The following is a 17,949-nucleotide window of genomic DNA, read 5'->3' as shown; positions in this document are numbered from 1 at the left end:
CTCTGCTGCTCTCTGAGCCGGTGGCCGTGGTCTGTGAGAGCGAGCGGCCTGATGAACTGAAAGGTGACAAGGTTGACATATCTATATAATCACATTAATTATGTGCATCTGTGCTGGAGGCCTCGGGGCCCCCCTCAGTCTGAGCTGTGGACTGCAGCGGGCCAAGTCAGGCAGCCATGGCTGGCTGTGGTTGCTATAGAAACCATGATTTGTGTGTGTGCAGGACCCAGACATGCCCTACAGACTGGGCCTGCCTGGTCTCAGGGGAGCAGACCAGACATGACCCCAGTGAGAGCCTCTTTTCATTTAGGGAGGAGAGACGACAGAGGAGGACCGGGGCTCCTCCCTGCTTTACGTTGAAATGCTCCTCAGCGATATAGCAGAAGAAAACGTTCTGGCATAGTTACTGTGAGAAAACCAGCTGTGGAAATGAGCCTTTTTTGTGCCGAATATCTGAAGACATAAAGGTCTCCGGGCTTTTAAGTGGCCCATTCTTGTTCCTCTCGTTTGGTGGCGGCGTGGGGAGCCACCTGACAGAGGCCAGACATGATAATGAGGGAGTGTGTGCGTTCAAAAGACGGAACGGAGGTGAAGAAGACTAAATAAATGGACACATGAAAGCTTGATAGCCACACAGCGGACGGCATTTTATCTGTCTTCAGATTGAATGTACATGAAAAAAGCTGTGGCAACAACAGAGTCACATTCTTTTAAAGAAAGATGATAATGTCCTTTGTAGAAAAAACAAAGCAGGGCAAAGCAAGCGTACAAATCAAACCGTTTTTTTATTTAAAAGGAATCACAACAAATCTGTCTTTGTTCTGTTAGTGAAGCATTCAGCAAACATATAAAAACTCAACCCAAAAACATCAGAATACTGATCATTTGGTTCTTCATGCTGATATTAATCCACATAACTGCATTAAAAAAAAATTTAAAAAAGAGCTAATTCCACAGCAGCACTTGAGCTTGAAGACCTCCACCAAGAATCTCTGCAGAGTTTGTCATGATGAATTTGTTGCAGGTCTGCAGAGTGAACCACTGAACCTGTGTCCTGTCATACAGATTCATTAGATAATTAATCACCAATAGTTAAGGCTGGTCTTCCCTGCTCTGCACTTTCTCACCCAAATCCAAATTTTGTGAAATAAGATGACCCCTTGTGGATAATAAGTGGAAATTCATTCAAAGCCAAAAGTATATTTTTGTCATTTGCAGAAAAAAAGTTGAAAATGCAAAACTTAAACACACAGAAATCCAGTGCACAAAAAAATACATTGCAAAGTACATTTACAGATATAATGAAAACCAAATATTCCTCAATAAAAAAAAGTAATTTGTGGGATTTGTATGAAATATTTTATGAATATTTAGACTCATTGATTACACCATGTCTCATATATGTCTAAATATCACAAGACAATGATAAAAGAGTAAAGCTCAATAATATCAACAATATGCAGAAACCCTTCAGATGATGCCATTTTAAAATTACTTAAATCAAATTAGACCCAATATAGACAAACACATGATGTCTTCGGCTGTCGCAGTTGATTGCAATGCATTCGGACAATATTTAAACACTTTGGTCTTTAGTTTGAAATAGACTGCCATTGATAGGGTAAAGTAAAAAAAAAAAAGAAACTAGCATTATTTGGAGGAATAATACAACTAAAGCGTAGCTTATCCACAATTAGTCTTACAAACAAACACAGAAATAAGCCATTTTTAAATGTCCCAAGGAAAACATCATCCAAGTCCCTGAGAGACACCGACGCCTAGAAGTTTAAAGGATAGATTCATGTTTTATTTTAAGACCGTCTTAAAACAGTACCCTGCTTAATGTGATTCCAAGAGATGGGGGGATAAAATTCAGTCTTCCTTCTGTGTAAAAATAGATTCTTAAATGAATCTGGAGTTTATGTGAGGCTTCAGAAATCTGAGATAAATCAAGTGGACATCTTGCAAAATGACAGTATTTTTAGTACAAAACTCCCTCTTTGTGTTGCTCTGTAAAGCACTTTGACTTGCATCGGTATGAGATTGTGCTCTACAAATGAATTTCACTTGACTACCTGCCCTTGTGTGATTGTCCAACCCGCCCTGATTGTCTTCACCTGTCCCCTCATCAGCCCTGCTGTCACCTGTCCCTCATTATCACCCTCCTTTCATTGTGGATTTTAGTCTGTGTGCCTCCCTTTGTCTGTGCCAGTTTGTCTTTTCTTAGTTAGCACTTCAGCCTTGTTTCCTCCAGTATTGCTTGTGTGATTCAGATCTTTCTTCTGTGTATTTAGACTCTGCTTTTGCCAAGTGTTTTTTGGTTATCTTTAACTGTTTCTGGCAAGTAAAAAACAGGACAGTAACGCTAAGAAAACTAAACACAAAGAACAAGACACAAGCAGACGACCTGAAACTGAAACCAAGGAGGGGGAAAAGAGGAGATGTCACACATCATCAACGTGTCATATCTTTGGGGAACAACATGTGTCACCCGCCTCTTTCATTAGGCCTTGACTGAAAAAGGGAAACACATTGACTAAATACACAAGGAACTAATTAACTAATGAAACTAAGTGTGGTGGAAAACAGGCGGGGAAAAGACAGAGGCAGGGAGTAAAAAAAAATGACACACAGGGAGAGTAACTTTCAAAGTCAAAGTCAAAGTTGTCAAAGTTCAAGGCACAATGTTATGATGAAGTAGTTTGTCCCATTTGTATGAATACTGCATGCAACAGTACGTACTGTGTAAGGGCAGCTACAGTATGTAGTAAAAGTAAAAAGAAATACCTTTACCATTACTGAAGCTTCTTATTTTAGACTGAAGAATAAAGACTGGATTTTGTTATATTAGATTATTATTATGAAGGGATCTTTTCATGGACAGGAGGAACAATTTCAGTAATCAAAAAATATTTTTGTGTCTATATGGGCATGTAAGTTTTAAGACAGACAAAAAAAAAGTGAATTGATCCTTTAAAATGTCCTAGTGTATTTCAAAAATGCCAAGGCTCCAGTGACGGGTGATAACTGTTTTTTTTGTGGTGATTTTTGGGCAAAAGGCGAAAACATTAAAGCTTCTAAAACAAGAGGGGCGTAAAGGTTTACTGTACACAGAGACTAAGTGGTTTATTTTGGCTGGTGTGATGAGTCATTTTCACTGTAACATTTATACGAAGACAGCGAAGTGTAATTTTACAGCTATTTTCCAATTTTCAGACACTGAAGGACTTGGAAAGCCAAATATCAGACGGTTTTGCAGCTTTGGAGAAATTCAGCTGGTCCCGATGTGCTGCTGTAGCTAACTTCAACAAAGTCACGGAAAAACAAAAACAAACACAAACACATTTCAAATTGTATTTTTTTGATTCACATTAGCTCCACACAGAAAAACTAAACCTAACCAAACAAAAAAAAAAAAGCAAATGTCTGTATGCATCTGTCTCCTCGTGGGATCAATCAAGTGATGCAGAGAACATTCTCCATCGCCCAGGAGAGACCAGCTCTGTGTGAGGAGACAAAGAGAGGCATTCCTCTCTGGGATGATGGGGACAAATCGACCCCATCTCGCTATCTTCTGGGTTATATATCTGTGTGTGTGTGTGTATGTGTGTGTGTGTTTGTGTGTGTGTGTGTGTGTGTGTGTGTGTGTGTGTGGTTTTGATGGAGGATAGCTGATTGAATGGGAGATGGTGTTAGACTGCAGCAGACAGCTATCTCTGCCACCCATCACTTATCTCTAACTGCCTGAGCGGCTGCCCTCCTTCCTCTTCGTCTTGCGGGTAGCCGGCTTTGGGAAACTCCTTCGTCTCATTGGCCGGTCGGGCTTCCGGAGGGGTTTGGCGAGCCGAGTCGGGGTTGCTCATTGGAGAGTGCTGCCTGAGGTGGTGTAGAGGAGGGGAGGTGGGCGAGGACATGTGCTCGGGAGAGCTACGCTCCAATTTGATGCTGAGGTTGAGGGAGGGCAGATGTGGAGAGGGTGAGGAGCAAGACTGGGAGGGGAAGGAGCACCCTCCACTGGACATCCTGGGAACAACAAGACAACAGAAATGTGAGTTTCAACATCAATTCTGTAATTATATCTTAAATGCATCAGGGGCAGCTTGATGACAATTTGATGCATTTAAAATCAATAAAAAAGAGTTCTTTGATTGGGCTAAACAGTTACAACAACTTATATTCTTTTCAAATAAACAACATTGATGAAATTAAATCAGATGTAAACCTACAAGAACATACATGAATGTGTGCTTCCATATTTTATGGAGAAATTTACAGTGGCAGTTCACTTCAACACAGCTAAACAAAATCTTTCCACATTCAACTATTATGTTTTTTGTTTTTTTAAGGATATATTTTTATTTTGTATTTATTAGTTACCTATTTTTATTTGTTTATTTATTTTGTATTTATTAGTTACCTATTTTTATTTGTTTATTTATTTTGTATTTATTAGTTACCTATTTTTATGTATTTATTTATTTTCCATTTGTTATTATTTTCTTTCTCTCATTTTCTTTGTTTTTATTTTCTTTCTTATTATTTTCTTCTTTTTTTCTTCTTATTCTTTTTTCTTTTTATCTTTTTAATTTATATATTATTTTTTCACTGTTTTTATTTTCTTGCATATTCTTAATATTCTTAATGTTTTTTATTTTCTTATTCTCTTATTTTTCATTTACTTAATTATTTTTATTTCTATTTATTTTTCACTCCATTTCTTTTGATTATATATATATATATTTTTCTTTTTCTCATATAATTTGTTCTTTTTCATTTCATTGTTGTTGCTCTGTCTTACTGTTTATCATATTGTTTTCCATTCCAGTTGCTGACACCAATGATTACTTCATTGTGTTGTGAAGCCACATACAGTATATGGTTGCCTTGGGCTGATGATTGCCATCATATTGAGATATATATGTAAAATGTGATGTTTGTTAGTGCTGTTTCGTGCCTGATGAAGATCTGATTGATCGAAATGTTGCACAGCAAGACTGAATAAAAACATCCTTTGCCGTAGCAAAGAACAGTGTGCAAATTCAACTTTCTGCCATATTTCATCCTCACAGAGGTACCATATGACGCATTAATATCCTCACCCTGGGCTTATATGAGGCCCATGGGGCTCCTGAGGCGGCTGTGGTGGCTGCCAGGGGTTCACTGCTCCTCGTTGTAGACTAACAGAGTGATAAAAACCAGGTTGGCTGTACTCTGGAAAGAGAGATATAAATCAAAAGATGAAAAAAATGGGACACAAAGATGGATTTTAATAAACCAGAATCAGTGAATGATAGGATAGTTTATCGTCACTATAAGAGGATAGTTCGACATTATAGGAAATACAGTTGTTTGCTTTCTTACCGAGAGCTCTATGATAACACTCTCATGTCTGTACTGTAAGTATGAAGTCAGCAGCCGGTTAGCTTAGCTTAGCATAAAGACTGGAAACAGGGGGAAACAGCTAGCCTGACTCTAAAACTAATCTCTAATTAACACCTTATATCTTGTTTGTTTCATCCAGAGTTATGTGCAGGACTATTAGTTTTATTTTATTTGGAGTGATGACGTCACTGTGATGTTGTCAGGCAACCAGTGGAGGTCACAGCACCCGGACAAAAAGTAGTGCTGCACAAAACCCCTGGTTAAACCACAACTTCTCGTTTTTGCACCTCAGTTTTTGTATATGTGGTGGTAGGCAGATTTTGTTTCCTTTGGACAGAGTCAGGCTAGCTGATTCCCCCTGTTTACTGTATTTGTGCTAAACTAAGATAAGATAAGATAAGAGAAGAGAAGCTAATCAGCTGCTGGCTGTAGTTTGTGTTTTAACAAACAGACATGAGAGTGGTATCAATAAAGTGATGCAGGGATGACGTATTTTTGTAGGCCAACCCGGTAGTTATAATCACACAGGTTCCCTCGACACAAAGCCAATGTCATTTTTCCATTGGATTTTGGATTATTGCAGAAAAAAAGCTCTGTGGCAAACAAACGTTTATGATACTTACACGTTTTCCTCGTTTTGAAGTGTGAATGTAATCGTCAGAAGTAAAAAGTTAAAGTCAGAACCACTAAGCTAAAGGCGGACTAGTGTTTGGCATAATGACGTTTAGTAATCTCATTTAGCCACTTGTTAGCAACCACTTTTTTTAAGACACATAAAGGCTTCAAAATTACGTATTTTATATCGTAGAACAAAACATTAAAATCTCTTCAGCTTGTGTTAAACACAGACCTTATTTCAGGCATCTAACTAAAAACCCATTGACTTCTAGACCAGGGAACCAGAAGTGCCAAAATACTAACTCATTTCAGTGTTTTAGGACTCATCCCTGCACCACTCTATCCTCTCATCTAACTCTCAGCAAGAAAGCAATCGCCTTAAAATAGATGATACACATCAGACGTACCAGAGGCTCCAGGAGAGGGGAGGCCGTAGCCTCCCAAACTGTGACCCAGCAGCCCTGCCTTGCCCATGGCTACCATGGAGCTGCTGCTGTGCAGGCCCTGGTACAAGACGCCCCTCTGATGAACAAGGAAAGAGAAACATCAAACCAAAAATCTCATATTTGTAGTGATAGAGTGGCATCATTGCATGCTTAAAATATGAATATCGTGTGACACATTTCAGTGCAGCTCACACTGGAGAGTAACTTACAGCAGAGTTGTGGTTAGCACGTGTGGCCCCCATGCCCTGATTGTTAGCAGCATCTCCCCGCAGATTCTCACCACCCATGTTCAGAGGAGGAGGGCTTTTCATGTCCAGAGCTCGATTCAGGTTGCCGTGGGAGAACACGGAGTAGCCGATACCTACGCAGCGAAAGAAAGGAGCAGGAAGTGAAAAGAGATGTGAGCTTGTTTCACTCACAGAGGAATCGTTTATTCTCTGTGATACATTCTTCACTTCACTCTGTTTCTGTGATAAAAATGAACTTCTTCTTTTAGTTTGACTTTTAAATTGGTATCTGATCTTTACAGGACAGCTATCGTTTGCAAGTTCATGTTAATATTTGTAATATATAAGTATAATCCACAAAAATCTGTGTCAATTATTAGGAAAAACAGTAATAATGCTTCTAAAAACACTCAATGATCAGTGTCTAATGACATCATAGTGCGCCAAAACATGGTTAAAGACTGTAAAAGCGGCTGACACGACTGGCAGGTGTGATACATTCTGTACAGAAACCACAGAACTGGTTACAGCTGCTGTTAACACTGGTGGAGGGCCAGTTTCACAAAACCAGCCGACTGCATGTGTGGATTAGTGCGCACAGACGTGCACGTGCACACACACTTCCTGTGAGTTCACAGCCAGCTGCACAGAAGGTTGACATGTGAATTCTACAGAAAGCGTTTAGCGAGCCCATAGAAAAGCGTTAAATGGATTATCATGCTAAATGTTTCGCCTCTATTTTTAAGCAGAAAAATGTTCATTGCTCATTATGGCAACAAATTGTAATATTCTGTGAAATATTGCCAATTTGTAAATGGACAGTTGTGACAGCTAACGTCTTTGAAAAAACTATTTTCCATTCAGTGGAGAGTTTTAATTTAATGCCAGCAATCGTTTTCTCATAGCGATAGTCACATTTTTCAAATTATGTACATTTCATTTTGTAATGAAAACTCTTTTATTGGCATATAGTACATTAAACACATCGAGGACATTGGATGATTTGGTTCACTATTAAACATTTTTTACTCTCCATAGTATGTACTGTAAAGTATGTGGAAGACATGGTCCCTTTGTCATTGTGTTGGTCTTGAATTGACATGGGAACTGTCTGCAAATCTTTCACTTTGCATTTAAAATGATCCATGTTTCATACGGGTCAGCTCACCTGAGTGTGGAGACATGAATGCAGTGTGTGCGTGTGGCGCAGCAGGGCTGGCAGATCCGGGTCTGGAGCTCAGAGATTTGAAGCCCGGAGGTCTGTGGGACGCCATGCTGGATCCGGAGGAGTTGGGGAAGCCGTTCTCACAGCCTGCAGACACCAGGAACTGGGCTTCTGGTGAGAGGAGTGATGGAGCCTGCAGAGTAAAATACATGTATGATAACAGCATAAGTATTAAAGTCAGGAAACTGTCAGGGAGTGAAGGAATATCTGGACATTTCAGACATTTTGAATGTCATTAAAATGAGAAGAATTAGAAGAATCCACATTTAAACAACTTCAAGTCAGCTCGGCATGTGTGTGTGTGCTCATGCTTGTGTGTGTGGTGAATAGCAGAAGTGTGTGTGGACTGACATAGAAGCGTTGGCGAGCCACAGAGAGATCCATGCCCTCGCTGAGAGGATATTTGTCTGCAGCCACCTGCATGCTCTCCTCACTGTCGATTTCTGCGCTGTCGAGGCCGAGGCCTTTCCTGCGAAGAGTCTGATACAGAACAGAAAGTGGAAAATTACCCACGATAATAGCAATATATGAAGGAATTTCATCCAAAATACAACACTCTATAGCATTTTTTGCAACCTGAATTTCATGTGAATGCCTCCTGCTCTGAAATAATTGACTATTTCGTTAACACTAAATCATGCTTCACTGTCATCCCCTCTAATAGCAGCTTGCACACCTCCAGTATGTCCGTGTTGGTGCGACTCTCGTGGGGCTCGCTGTACTCGGTGTACTTGAGCAGCACTTTGTCCATGTCTGTGCTGGCGTACTGGAACAGGCGGTTGGTGCTGTTGAAGATGATGAGGGCGATCTCACAGTCACACAGCACGCTCAGCTCGTACGCCTTCTTCATCAGACCAAACTTACGCTTGGTGAAAGTCACCTAAAACGACACACACACACACACACACACACACACACACACAGAGGTTTGGGTCACCTTGCCTTTAACTTCAGCCGGATAGTGATGACTTAGAGTTAGAATATATAAATCTTATTAAGTCAATGTTTTGGTATGAACTATGCAGAAATGTTTTTTTTTTGCACACTTCATAAAATCCAGATAACGGAAAAATAAGTCAAGTCAAGAAGCCACAGGCTTATACAACGGACCTCCACTCAACATTTCTCAATGAGAAAAATAAACAATAACAAAAAAGTAATAAAAGAAACCTAAGCTAACATAATTTTGAAAAATACAACAAAAATAAATGATAACAAAAAGCACACAAAATAAGCAGAAAAACTAAGTAGAAAATAATCCAATAAAAACAAATAAATACATGAAAAACAAACAACAAAACAAGAGAGTATATATATATATATATATATATACTGTATATATACAAATGTCAGTTTGTATCACAATTACACGTAATGACAATTTCTTTTTCAAATTTTCTAATAAAATGTTCTAATAATGGGAATAAATATAGCCAAAATGTGTTGTAGTTGCCACATTATCAGCCTAATATGCAAACTTGTTTGTGTTATCAGATTAATGATAATTGCTGTTTAAAAATAATACTGCTAAAGGTAGAGTTTTTAAATGGAAAAGCAAAACACACAAATCCAAACTGATTGCTTCCAAATACTAACAGTGTTGACAGTCATGCATATTTATACCGCCTAAAAATCACAAGTTTGTCCCAGAAGCCTTCACAGTCTGTGTAGCACCCAGCACTGTCTCTCCTCACAGCCTCAACACAGATAAGAAAGGAAAAAGTCCCAAAAAAACAAACCTTATCACCAAAAAACATTCAGTCCTGAAGATCAGATATGAGAAACAAATCGTATTTGCCAGCTCAGTTTAATGCATTTTTCTTCTCGTCTACGCCGATTCCTTGTGTGTGTTTGATGTGTTTTTTTTCATACATACTGATTAACATAGTAATAATAGATTACGAGCATGATGTGAACATCTCTGTCACGTTGCAGTGTTGCACTGACATTACCTCAGTCTGTAGTGTGTCTGAAAAAACATATGTAACTTCTGGTTGGAAGTTGACATCAACATTACACTGTATATATAATCTGCTTTATCAGATTCATCTCAAACTTCCTCTACTGTACTGTCACATACATCTTCTTTTTAGGCTTTAAACGGGACATATTATGTTCATTTTCAGGTTCATACTTGTATTTTGGGTTTCTACTTGAACATGTTTACTTGCTTTAATGCTCAAAAAACACATTATTATTCTCATACTGTCTGTCTAAATATACTTGTATTCAAGTCTGTCTGAAATGCTCCGTTTTAGCGCCTGTCTCTTTAAGACCCCCTCCTGAAAATATGGTGCACCTTTGCAAAGGTAGTTCTCAAGCTGTGGGTGATATATTCTAATGATCCTGCATGTGACATAGGAAGGGGAGCCAAATCTGAATGGCTTGTTGAATCACATGTTTTCTGATGTATGCAGCCCACAAAAAGAACTGACTGGTTTGTCTTATTTCACAGTTTGTGGGTTGGTAGACACTCCAGATACCTAAGTGCACAAGCTCTGAAAAAGAGAGTTTTTCATATCTCCCCTTTAACCCTCTTTCCTCCTTCCATGTGCTCTGTTAGAGTGCTCAGTCCATTTTGTTCAGTTTGAAAGAGCACATTACCGACCTTTTGGCACTGAACAAAATGTCACTCTTACGGTTCGATCTTTCAGATTTTCTTTAATTTACAGCAAACTTTCAGCTCTAACTCTCACAGTCTCACAGTGCTGCATTTACACCTATTTGGCTTCGTTTTGGCCCTCGACATGCAAGTGATAAAAAATTAAGCACGCACGCTGCAATTATTGTAAAATGTAACTATGATTGTACTCCTGTCTCTTATCATTCTAGATATCATAACGTGATATTTCCTCCGTAGTATTAAGAAATCATTCTGATATATAGTCATACAGTCAAAAACACTCTAACACCAAAATGTCTGTAATGCGCATTTTTTTGTAAAATCTGTCACTGCCAATATAAATCCTACTCACTGTACATACAGTATATAGACATCTCCTCATGCACATAATCATCCAGTCCATCTATATCCATCCAGTATTTATTACTTTGCATTATTTGTGCTGTTTACAACTTCCACAACACTTGACTTGTATATAGACATCTTATCTTTATTTTTGCATTCTTATTTTATTGTTGGTCATTATTGTTCCTAGCTGTTATTTCTATTCCGTGTAAGTACATTGAGAGAGCTGCATAAAACCGGAGTCAAATTCCATGTATGTACTGAATATACTTGGTAAAATAAACCTGATTCTGATTCCTGCACACATTATCCCCCGTCATGCTATGCCTCTGCTGCACGATGCACAAAACTTATTTTTGTATCCAAATCAGTACAATTATCACATTGTGTGTGTGCGTCCAATGCATTACTGGACTCTCAGCCTTGTCCATACAGTATGTGACAATTTTAGTCCACGTTTTGTTGCATCTCCTGCACTAAACATGAGGCACTAATGTATTTACAGTACATCATGTCCGAACAGGCCATAAAAAGGCCGTGTACAAATATTACTGAGGCAATACTGTATAGGGGTGTGAAAAAAATATAAAAAATATTGAGTATCGCAATATTATGTTTTGTGATACTGTACGGATTCTGTAAAACACTGTATTCATTTTTAATTAATAGTTTACATGCAAAGATTTGTGACAGACAGCAGCTCAGATTGCATAAAAAGTAGTGCTATGATGTTACAGGGACTGAGATAAATGCAAATGCAGATCACACTGTTCTGATTGCATAAAAAAAAAAACTTTTTTACTCATGCATATGGTGGTGTGTTCTTTATACTATGATAGTTTTCCTAAAATTAAATTTAAAAAATCGCAATAAATCACCAAGCTTGCAGTATCACAATATATCGCAATATATTGTAACCCCTGTATCGTGATACGTATCGTATTGCCAGATTCTTGCCTATACACAGCCCTAATATACATGTAGTAATGGTATATAAATTAAATATTGCTCACCTGTCTATTCCTCTGGTCCAGAATCCGAGAAATTTGTATTTTCTTTCTTCCCATTTTTTCTGCCGTCTGACACTCTGACACCTGTAAAATAAAATAAAACAATGTTACAGAAGCAGAACACAATATGTTTGTGTCATTTGCATTCATACTGCTGCAGTGAACAGCAACAAATACATGTGATATTAGACACTTTCCTTCTCTAGTTCTAGGAAAATAAAAAGTTGTGTGAAAAATATTTCTCGAGCGTCACAATTGTACTCAGTGGCCTCTGTACTAACGGCTTATTTTTGCGCATATGCATCTGCATATTCCATAATACCGCTCTTCACGCTCTTGTAATTCTGGTGGGAAAATGTCATCTATTTGGTTTAAGTGACTCAAGTCCCTTTCCCCTTGGTAAGGGCAGGGTGTTTATTTTTACCACCATGAGGCGATGCGGTCTAAAGTTAGAGCGGCCCTTGCCGGGCCAGCAGTCCACACAGTCTGACACCCCCACAGTCTGGGTTACCCCCGGGCCAGCAGCCTCAGTGCTCAACTGCACCGCACGGCCCCAAGAGACAGGGTTAAAAATACAGTCGATAGCTCCTTTTAAAGGTTCAGCAGGCAATGGCTGAAACCAAACAGTAAAAGGAAAACGGTGTGTTTTTGAAAGATGGCTGAAGCTAAAAGCCACCCACTCCTCTCTCATGCACAGACAGGTCAGCGAGCAGAAGGCGAAGACATGGATGGATTGCGGTTGGCTTGAGAATGTCCGTTTTTTAAACGCACACCCGCTGTTTTTTCTCTTCTTCTTTTTTTTTTTATTAGTCTAGAAAACCCCCGCTCCCATCCCTGCCCCTGCAGGATCGTATAGATCTGGACACTATAGAGAAATGTGATTATTTTCACTGACGTTCTTTGCATTATAAGTGACAGCCATGAAGTGACTTTGATGCAAACACATAAAACACTAAATCAAATGCATACATAAAATTTGCTGCATGGGTTGTTTCCATTTTACACTCCACTATTAGTCATACGACTATACGTTGAGTGCTGGTTTGGCTCCTCTGACCATACAGAGCTTCTCCAAAGCCCAGAGCACTTTTCACTGGTTTTCCCCCTTAATACTGGACATGTATCGGACTTCTCTATATTTAGTCCTCCGTCCCTCCTGATGGTGCCTGAGCGGATATGGCTCCTGTGTTCCCACGACCCCTAAAGTGCCCGCTGTCCCTCAACGTAAGCTTGGCACACAGGCATCTGGGGCATTTCTGGAGGAATCCACCTCTTTGCCCTCATTATTACCTTATAAAGTCGTGTGATATTCACTGTACTGAATGTGGTGCAGAGACAAGACACACCTCGACACCATCAGACAGCTGCAGATAAAAACCCATCGACGGTAAAACAGGGCGCGCTGCGGACAAATAGCTCTTGCTTATAAGTAAAGCACTGCAAAAGCCAGTATTGGTTTGTCTAACTAACACCTCCAGGCACACCACAAAGAATTGAACTCACTCTAGGTCAAACTTTTCTGTCTCTCAGAAGTGAGATTCATCCTCATATCAAGCTAATGGTGAGTAGAGAGGGAAGTGGGACATGTGTTCTAAACAGGGCAGAAAGATCTTTATCTCAGGGGTTTTACAGAAAGTTCCTCTCCTGTCAGATACAACCAAACGACGACGAAACACATGAACAAGCTGGGTAAATATAGCTACACCTCCAGCCCTTACGGTGAGGAGTTAGCTATAGAACTCTATGTGGTTTAGTAGGTTTGTCGAAGGCCTAAAGGCCGAGACGGGCAGGAAAGGCCTGGCTGTGCCTCACACATCAGCTAAATCGGGATGTTTTTCCCGCACGACAACTGCCATTTGCGGTCTGTGAATGCACCAGAACACTACGGCCTGTGACCTTTCATCTCTAAGGTCAACTCCTGAACATGCCATCATTGAGAAAAAGTGAAAATTAAATGAAATAGCAGATCTTTCTTTTTAATCGCTTAACTAGTCCCACTATGATAAGACATAAATGTAAAACAGAATCGCAGTGTGTCCTGTTAGAGTGCAATAATTGCACACATGCACACTTGCCCCTGGGTCTCAGGCTTCTTTGGGGAAAGAAGGCACCTTTGTCAGAAGACGCCTTCCCAGAGGCGAGACGGTGGAAAATACTGAGCACAGACGCACACAGCGAGCGCTGCTCTCTGGGAGCTCCTGGCTAATCACCGGGGACCTCACTGGGACAACAATGCACATGCAAAGAAAAACTAAAAGCTTGTGCATCGACAGATCATTTTAAATGCTTTAATCAGTTCAGTTGAATGTATTTGCACTGGTATTTTTTTCTTGCTGCAGTGAACTATACGCATGAATGAGAAGGGAAATAAGTAGGGCATTTGCAGAGTATTGGGGGTTCTGCTTCGATGGTTTTCCTTCCATGAGTCATTTAGAGCATGATGGCTTGATAATGATTCAAAAACATGCTAAACACGTGTAAGCAAAGAAGCTAATGGCTTTACTCTGCGATGGAAAAGCAGATTCGTATTTAACTCCATCACACAGGACTGTTTGCTGTATTGGTTGTTAAATATGATTAAATATAATTACCAGATGAATCAAAAGCTGAAGTTTGTGTTGAAAATCCTGCAACAATAATCCATTTAGTTAACTCTCTATGGATGTTTCTGCATCACTGTCTTGTCTGTGAAATATTATTTTTCATACATGTATTGATTATACAATGAAAGTGATCCAAAGAGAAGCTGCACTACACAGATATACTGAATTATAACTGCAGGCGCGTGGACGACACCGAACCGAGCTGGTGAGCAGACTTGGTTTTAGCTGTTTTAAGTCATTTTTTAAGTCACTCCTGTGTTAGTCACATCAAAGTCCCGTGTTAAGATGGTGAAATGTGAAATTAGACCCAAAACTGGAAGCAAATTTTGCATGAGACAATACAGAAATCCTCCTAAACCCAAGTTAAAAAGGGTGATTGCTAGGGCTGGCCCCTCTTAGTCGATCAGTCAACTAATTGTTCATTTTGGTCTTAGCTGACTAAGATTCAGTCATTTTTTTATGCTTTTTTAATGTTAAATTACTTATTTCCAAGAAACTTTATGAGCACATCTCTGTTAAACACAAGATTTAAAGTGGTGCTTTTGTGTGATTCTTTGTGGAGAAACTCAGTTTTACAGATCTGTCGATGAAATCAACGAATCGATTAGTCGGTAAAATCGTAGTGATAGTCGACTAAGAATTTATTTAGTCGATTAGTCATTTGTTGATGCTTTTTTAATGTTAAATGACTCATTCCCAAGAAACTTTATGAGCACATCGCTGGTAAACAGAAGATTTAAAGTGGCGCTTTTGTGTGATTCTTTGTAGAAAAGCTCAGTTTTACAGATCTGTCAAGATTAGTCATCAAAATTGTATGAGTGTAAGTCGACTAAGAATATTTCTTTGGTCGAGGACAGCTGTAATAATTGCCAAAGACTGTGACAAATCAAAACTGAAAGATAATTTAAGAAGAGGAAGGTGTAAGTATTTAATTTTCACATCAAAGCATCAATATATCAAGATAAATAAAAGTATGTTTCTCCATTTGTGTGTGTGTGCCATCGTCAGGGTCAGACGGTTCATGCCGAGTAATGGTGAGGAAATATTTGTCTAATTTTAACAGCAGATAATTGAATTCCCTTGATATAGCCAGTATAGCTATAGCTTATACATGCAGGCATTTGATCTTTCCATGAATAGAGAAAAAAAAAAGTTTTTATGACTTTCTAAAGTTGTTGCACTGGACTGAAAGAAACTATGAAAATGAGGCACACCTTAACAACAGAAGTAAACTTCTTGTCATGCATTAAATTTGTTTATAAAAAAGTGATATCTTGAATGATCCTATACCCTAAAACATGACATCTATCACATTATGAAGGCATACTGAGTAGAGCAGTGTGACTGTGAAGGCAACAGGTTGAAGGGATGAGAAAGATGGAGAAAGAGTCATGGGATGATGTGTCTGTCTGGCTATATCCAAAGGATTCATTTTGCACTGCACGCTGTTCTTGTTCGACGCTAAAAATAAAAACTGTAAAAATACAGAGCTTGAAAAAATGTTAGCGGATAATTAGGCCTAATAAATTGCTGACGTCATTGAAAATAGACCGTTTAAGAATAGCCTGTCTGTCCTCGAGTTGCCAAGCATCCCTGCTCTAATATAGCCTCATCTATATGCTGCGTTCACTGACACAGCAACAGGTACTTTACTTCACAGCTTCAGCCTTATCATTAATATATCTCCATGCAGGTTAACAACAGAGATAATAATAAAAAAAACAAAATAACATCCCACCTGCTTGTAGATCTCCTTCTCTCTGTGGAGTTTCAGCCTCTGGATCGAGAGCAAACAAACAGGAAAAGTCTCAGATAAAAGCACACAGATGTGTTTGATGAAGTGTTGTTGTGGTGATGTGGAGAGATATTCACCTGGTGCTGTAGTAGCGGATGGTTCAGAGTCAGGAGCGCTGCTTTCCAACAGCTGGCTGCCGCAGCCCGCCTCTCTCTCTCTCTCTCTCTCTCTCTCTCTCTCTCTCTGTCATCACACCGCCTCCTCCTCCTCCTCCTCCTCTTCCTCCTCAGCAGCGCCATTGGACGAACACCCCCGCCTCCCATCCGCCTCAAACGCACCAGTCAGTCACTCAAAGCTGTCAAAGGGTTCACAGCACAACTTACACTACACTTATATACACTTAATGTGTTTTTATATGTGAAGGGCTACAAAAACATCTGTAAAATCTGTAAAAACATCTGCATTACAGTGCAGACAACAACTATTTGGTAAGATTGTGTCCCTTTTTAAAAAGTAGTTTTGGTTTTGAGTATAATTTCTTTGTTGGAGGGGGAACTCCTGTTTTGTCATAAGTGATTTGCATATTTTTCATTTTCTGTTTGAACAAAAAAGAAAAAAAGAGAAAAAAACAACAACATAATAATAAAATATCAAAACAGGTGTTATAAAGTACTTCACAAGATAATAAAAGCAGATAAATAAAGTAAAAAATAAGGTACGGTTTAAAACAGAACATATTAATAATAATAATAATAATGAAGTAATAAAATGGTAGAACAAGGTGATGAAAACAAATATAGGCTATATATACACAGATGTGTATAAATATATACAAGCATAGACAAACAGGTGTTATAAAGTGCTTCATAAGATAATAAAAGCAGATAAATAAAGTAAAAAATAAGTAACGGTTAAAACAGAACATATAATAATAATAAAGTAATAAAATGGTAGAACAAGGTGGTAAAAACAAATATAGACTATATATACACAGATGTGTATAAATATATACATGCATACACAAACAGGTGTGTGTATATATATATATATTTATGAGGGATACTGTACAGCGAGCTGGTCATTGTTGTGAAAGAGCCCGACCCCGACACAAAGCAGATGTGTCTCTCATCACCCTGAAGGGGTTTCTTTCACCTCAATGACCCGCTAGCTGTACATTATCCCGCTTATTACACTGTCCGCCAGAGTCCGACATCAGAACTGCGCCCATAGCAACGGTCTGCTATACATAGCAACGGTCTGCTATAAAGAAATAACAGGCCGCAGAATGCCGTGATTGACCAATCAGAATTGAGTATTCAACAAAGCTGTGTAATAAATAAATATATATACAGTAGATAGATATAGATATATAGATATATAGATATATAGAGATATAGATATATAGATATATAGATATATAGATATATAGATATATAGATATATAGATATATAATACTGGACTACTTTAAAAAATCTTTTTCACCATTAGTCACTTCGACACAAAAACGTGAAAATAGAGTCCAGGTGGAAAAATACCAAAGTTACCCTTTAAGGATTGGGGTGAGACTAAGATAGGCAGGGTAAACACAGGTATAATTGATAACAAATAATTATGTTCCTGTACTATTTAGTATCACAGCCATTGCAGTGAGCCAGCATGCACAATACCAGAGCCCTGGTTCACCTAAATGGATCAGGGCCATAATCAATGATATTGATTCCACCTGTGTTTACC

The 17,949-nt window shown here is 38.8% G+C and overlaps 1 protein-coding gene across 1 annotated transcript; it reads right to left on the bottom strand.

Annotated features, from left to right (window-relative positions):
• Positions 1-768: 768 nt before the first annotated feature.
• mef2b (myocyte enhancer factor 2b) lies at positions 769-16,528 on the bottom strand. Its single transcript, XM_074635635.1, has 10 exons — positions 16,352-16,528; positions 16,218-16,256; positions 11,880-11,960; positions 8,575-8,778; positions 8,250-8,378; positions 7,842-8,031; positions 6,656-6,807; positions 6,408-6,522; positions 5,100-5,211; positions 769-4,023 (listed from the first exon to the last, which is right to left on the bottom strand). The coding sequence occupies exons 1-10, from the start codon at positions 16,511-16,513 to the stop codon at positions 3,711-3,713; spliced, it is 1,497 nt and encodes a 498-aa protein (XP_074491736.1). The 5' UTR covers positions 16,514-16,528; the 3' UTR covers positions 769-3,710.
• Positions 16,529-17,949: the final 1,421 nt, after the last annotated feature.

The sequence above is a fragment of the Sebastes fasciatus genome, chromosome 5 (assembly GCF_043250625.1).
Source record: "Sebastes fasciatus isolate fSebFas1 chromosome 5, fSebFas1.pri, whole genome shotgun sequence".
Taxonomy (NCBI): domain Eukaryota; kingdom Metazoa; phylum Chordata; class Actinopteri; order Perciformes; family Sebastidae; genus Sebastes; species Sebastes fasciatus.
This window is presented reverse-complemented; position numbering and strand designations above follow the sequence as displayed.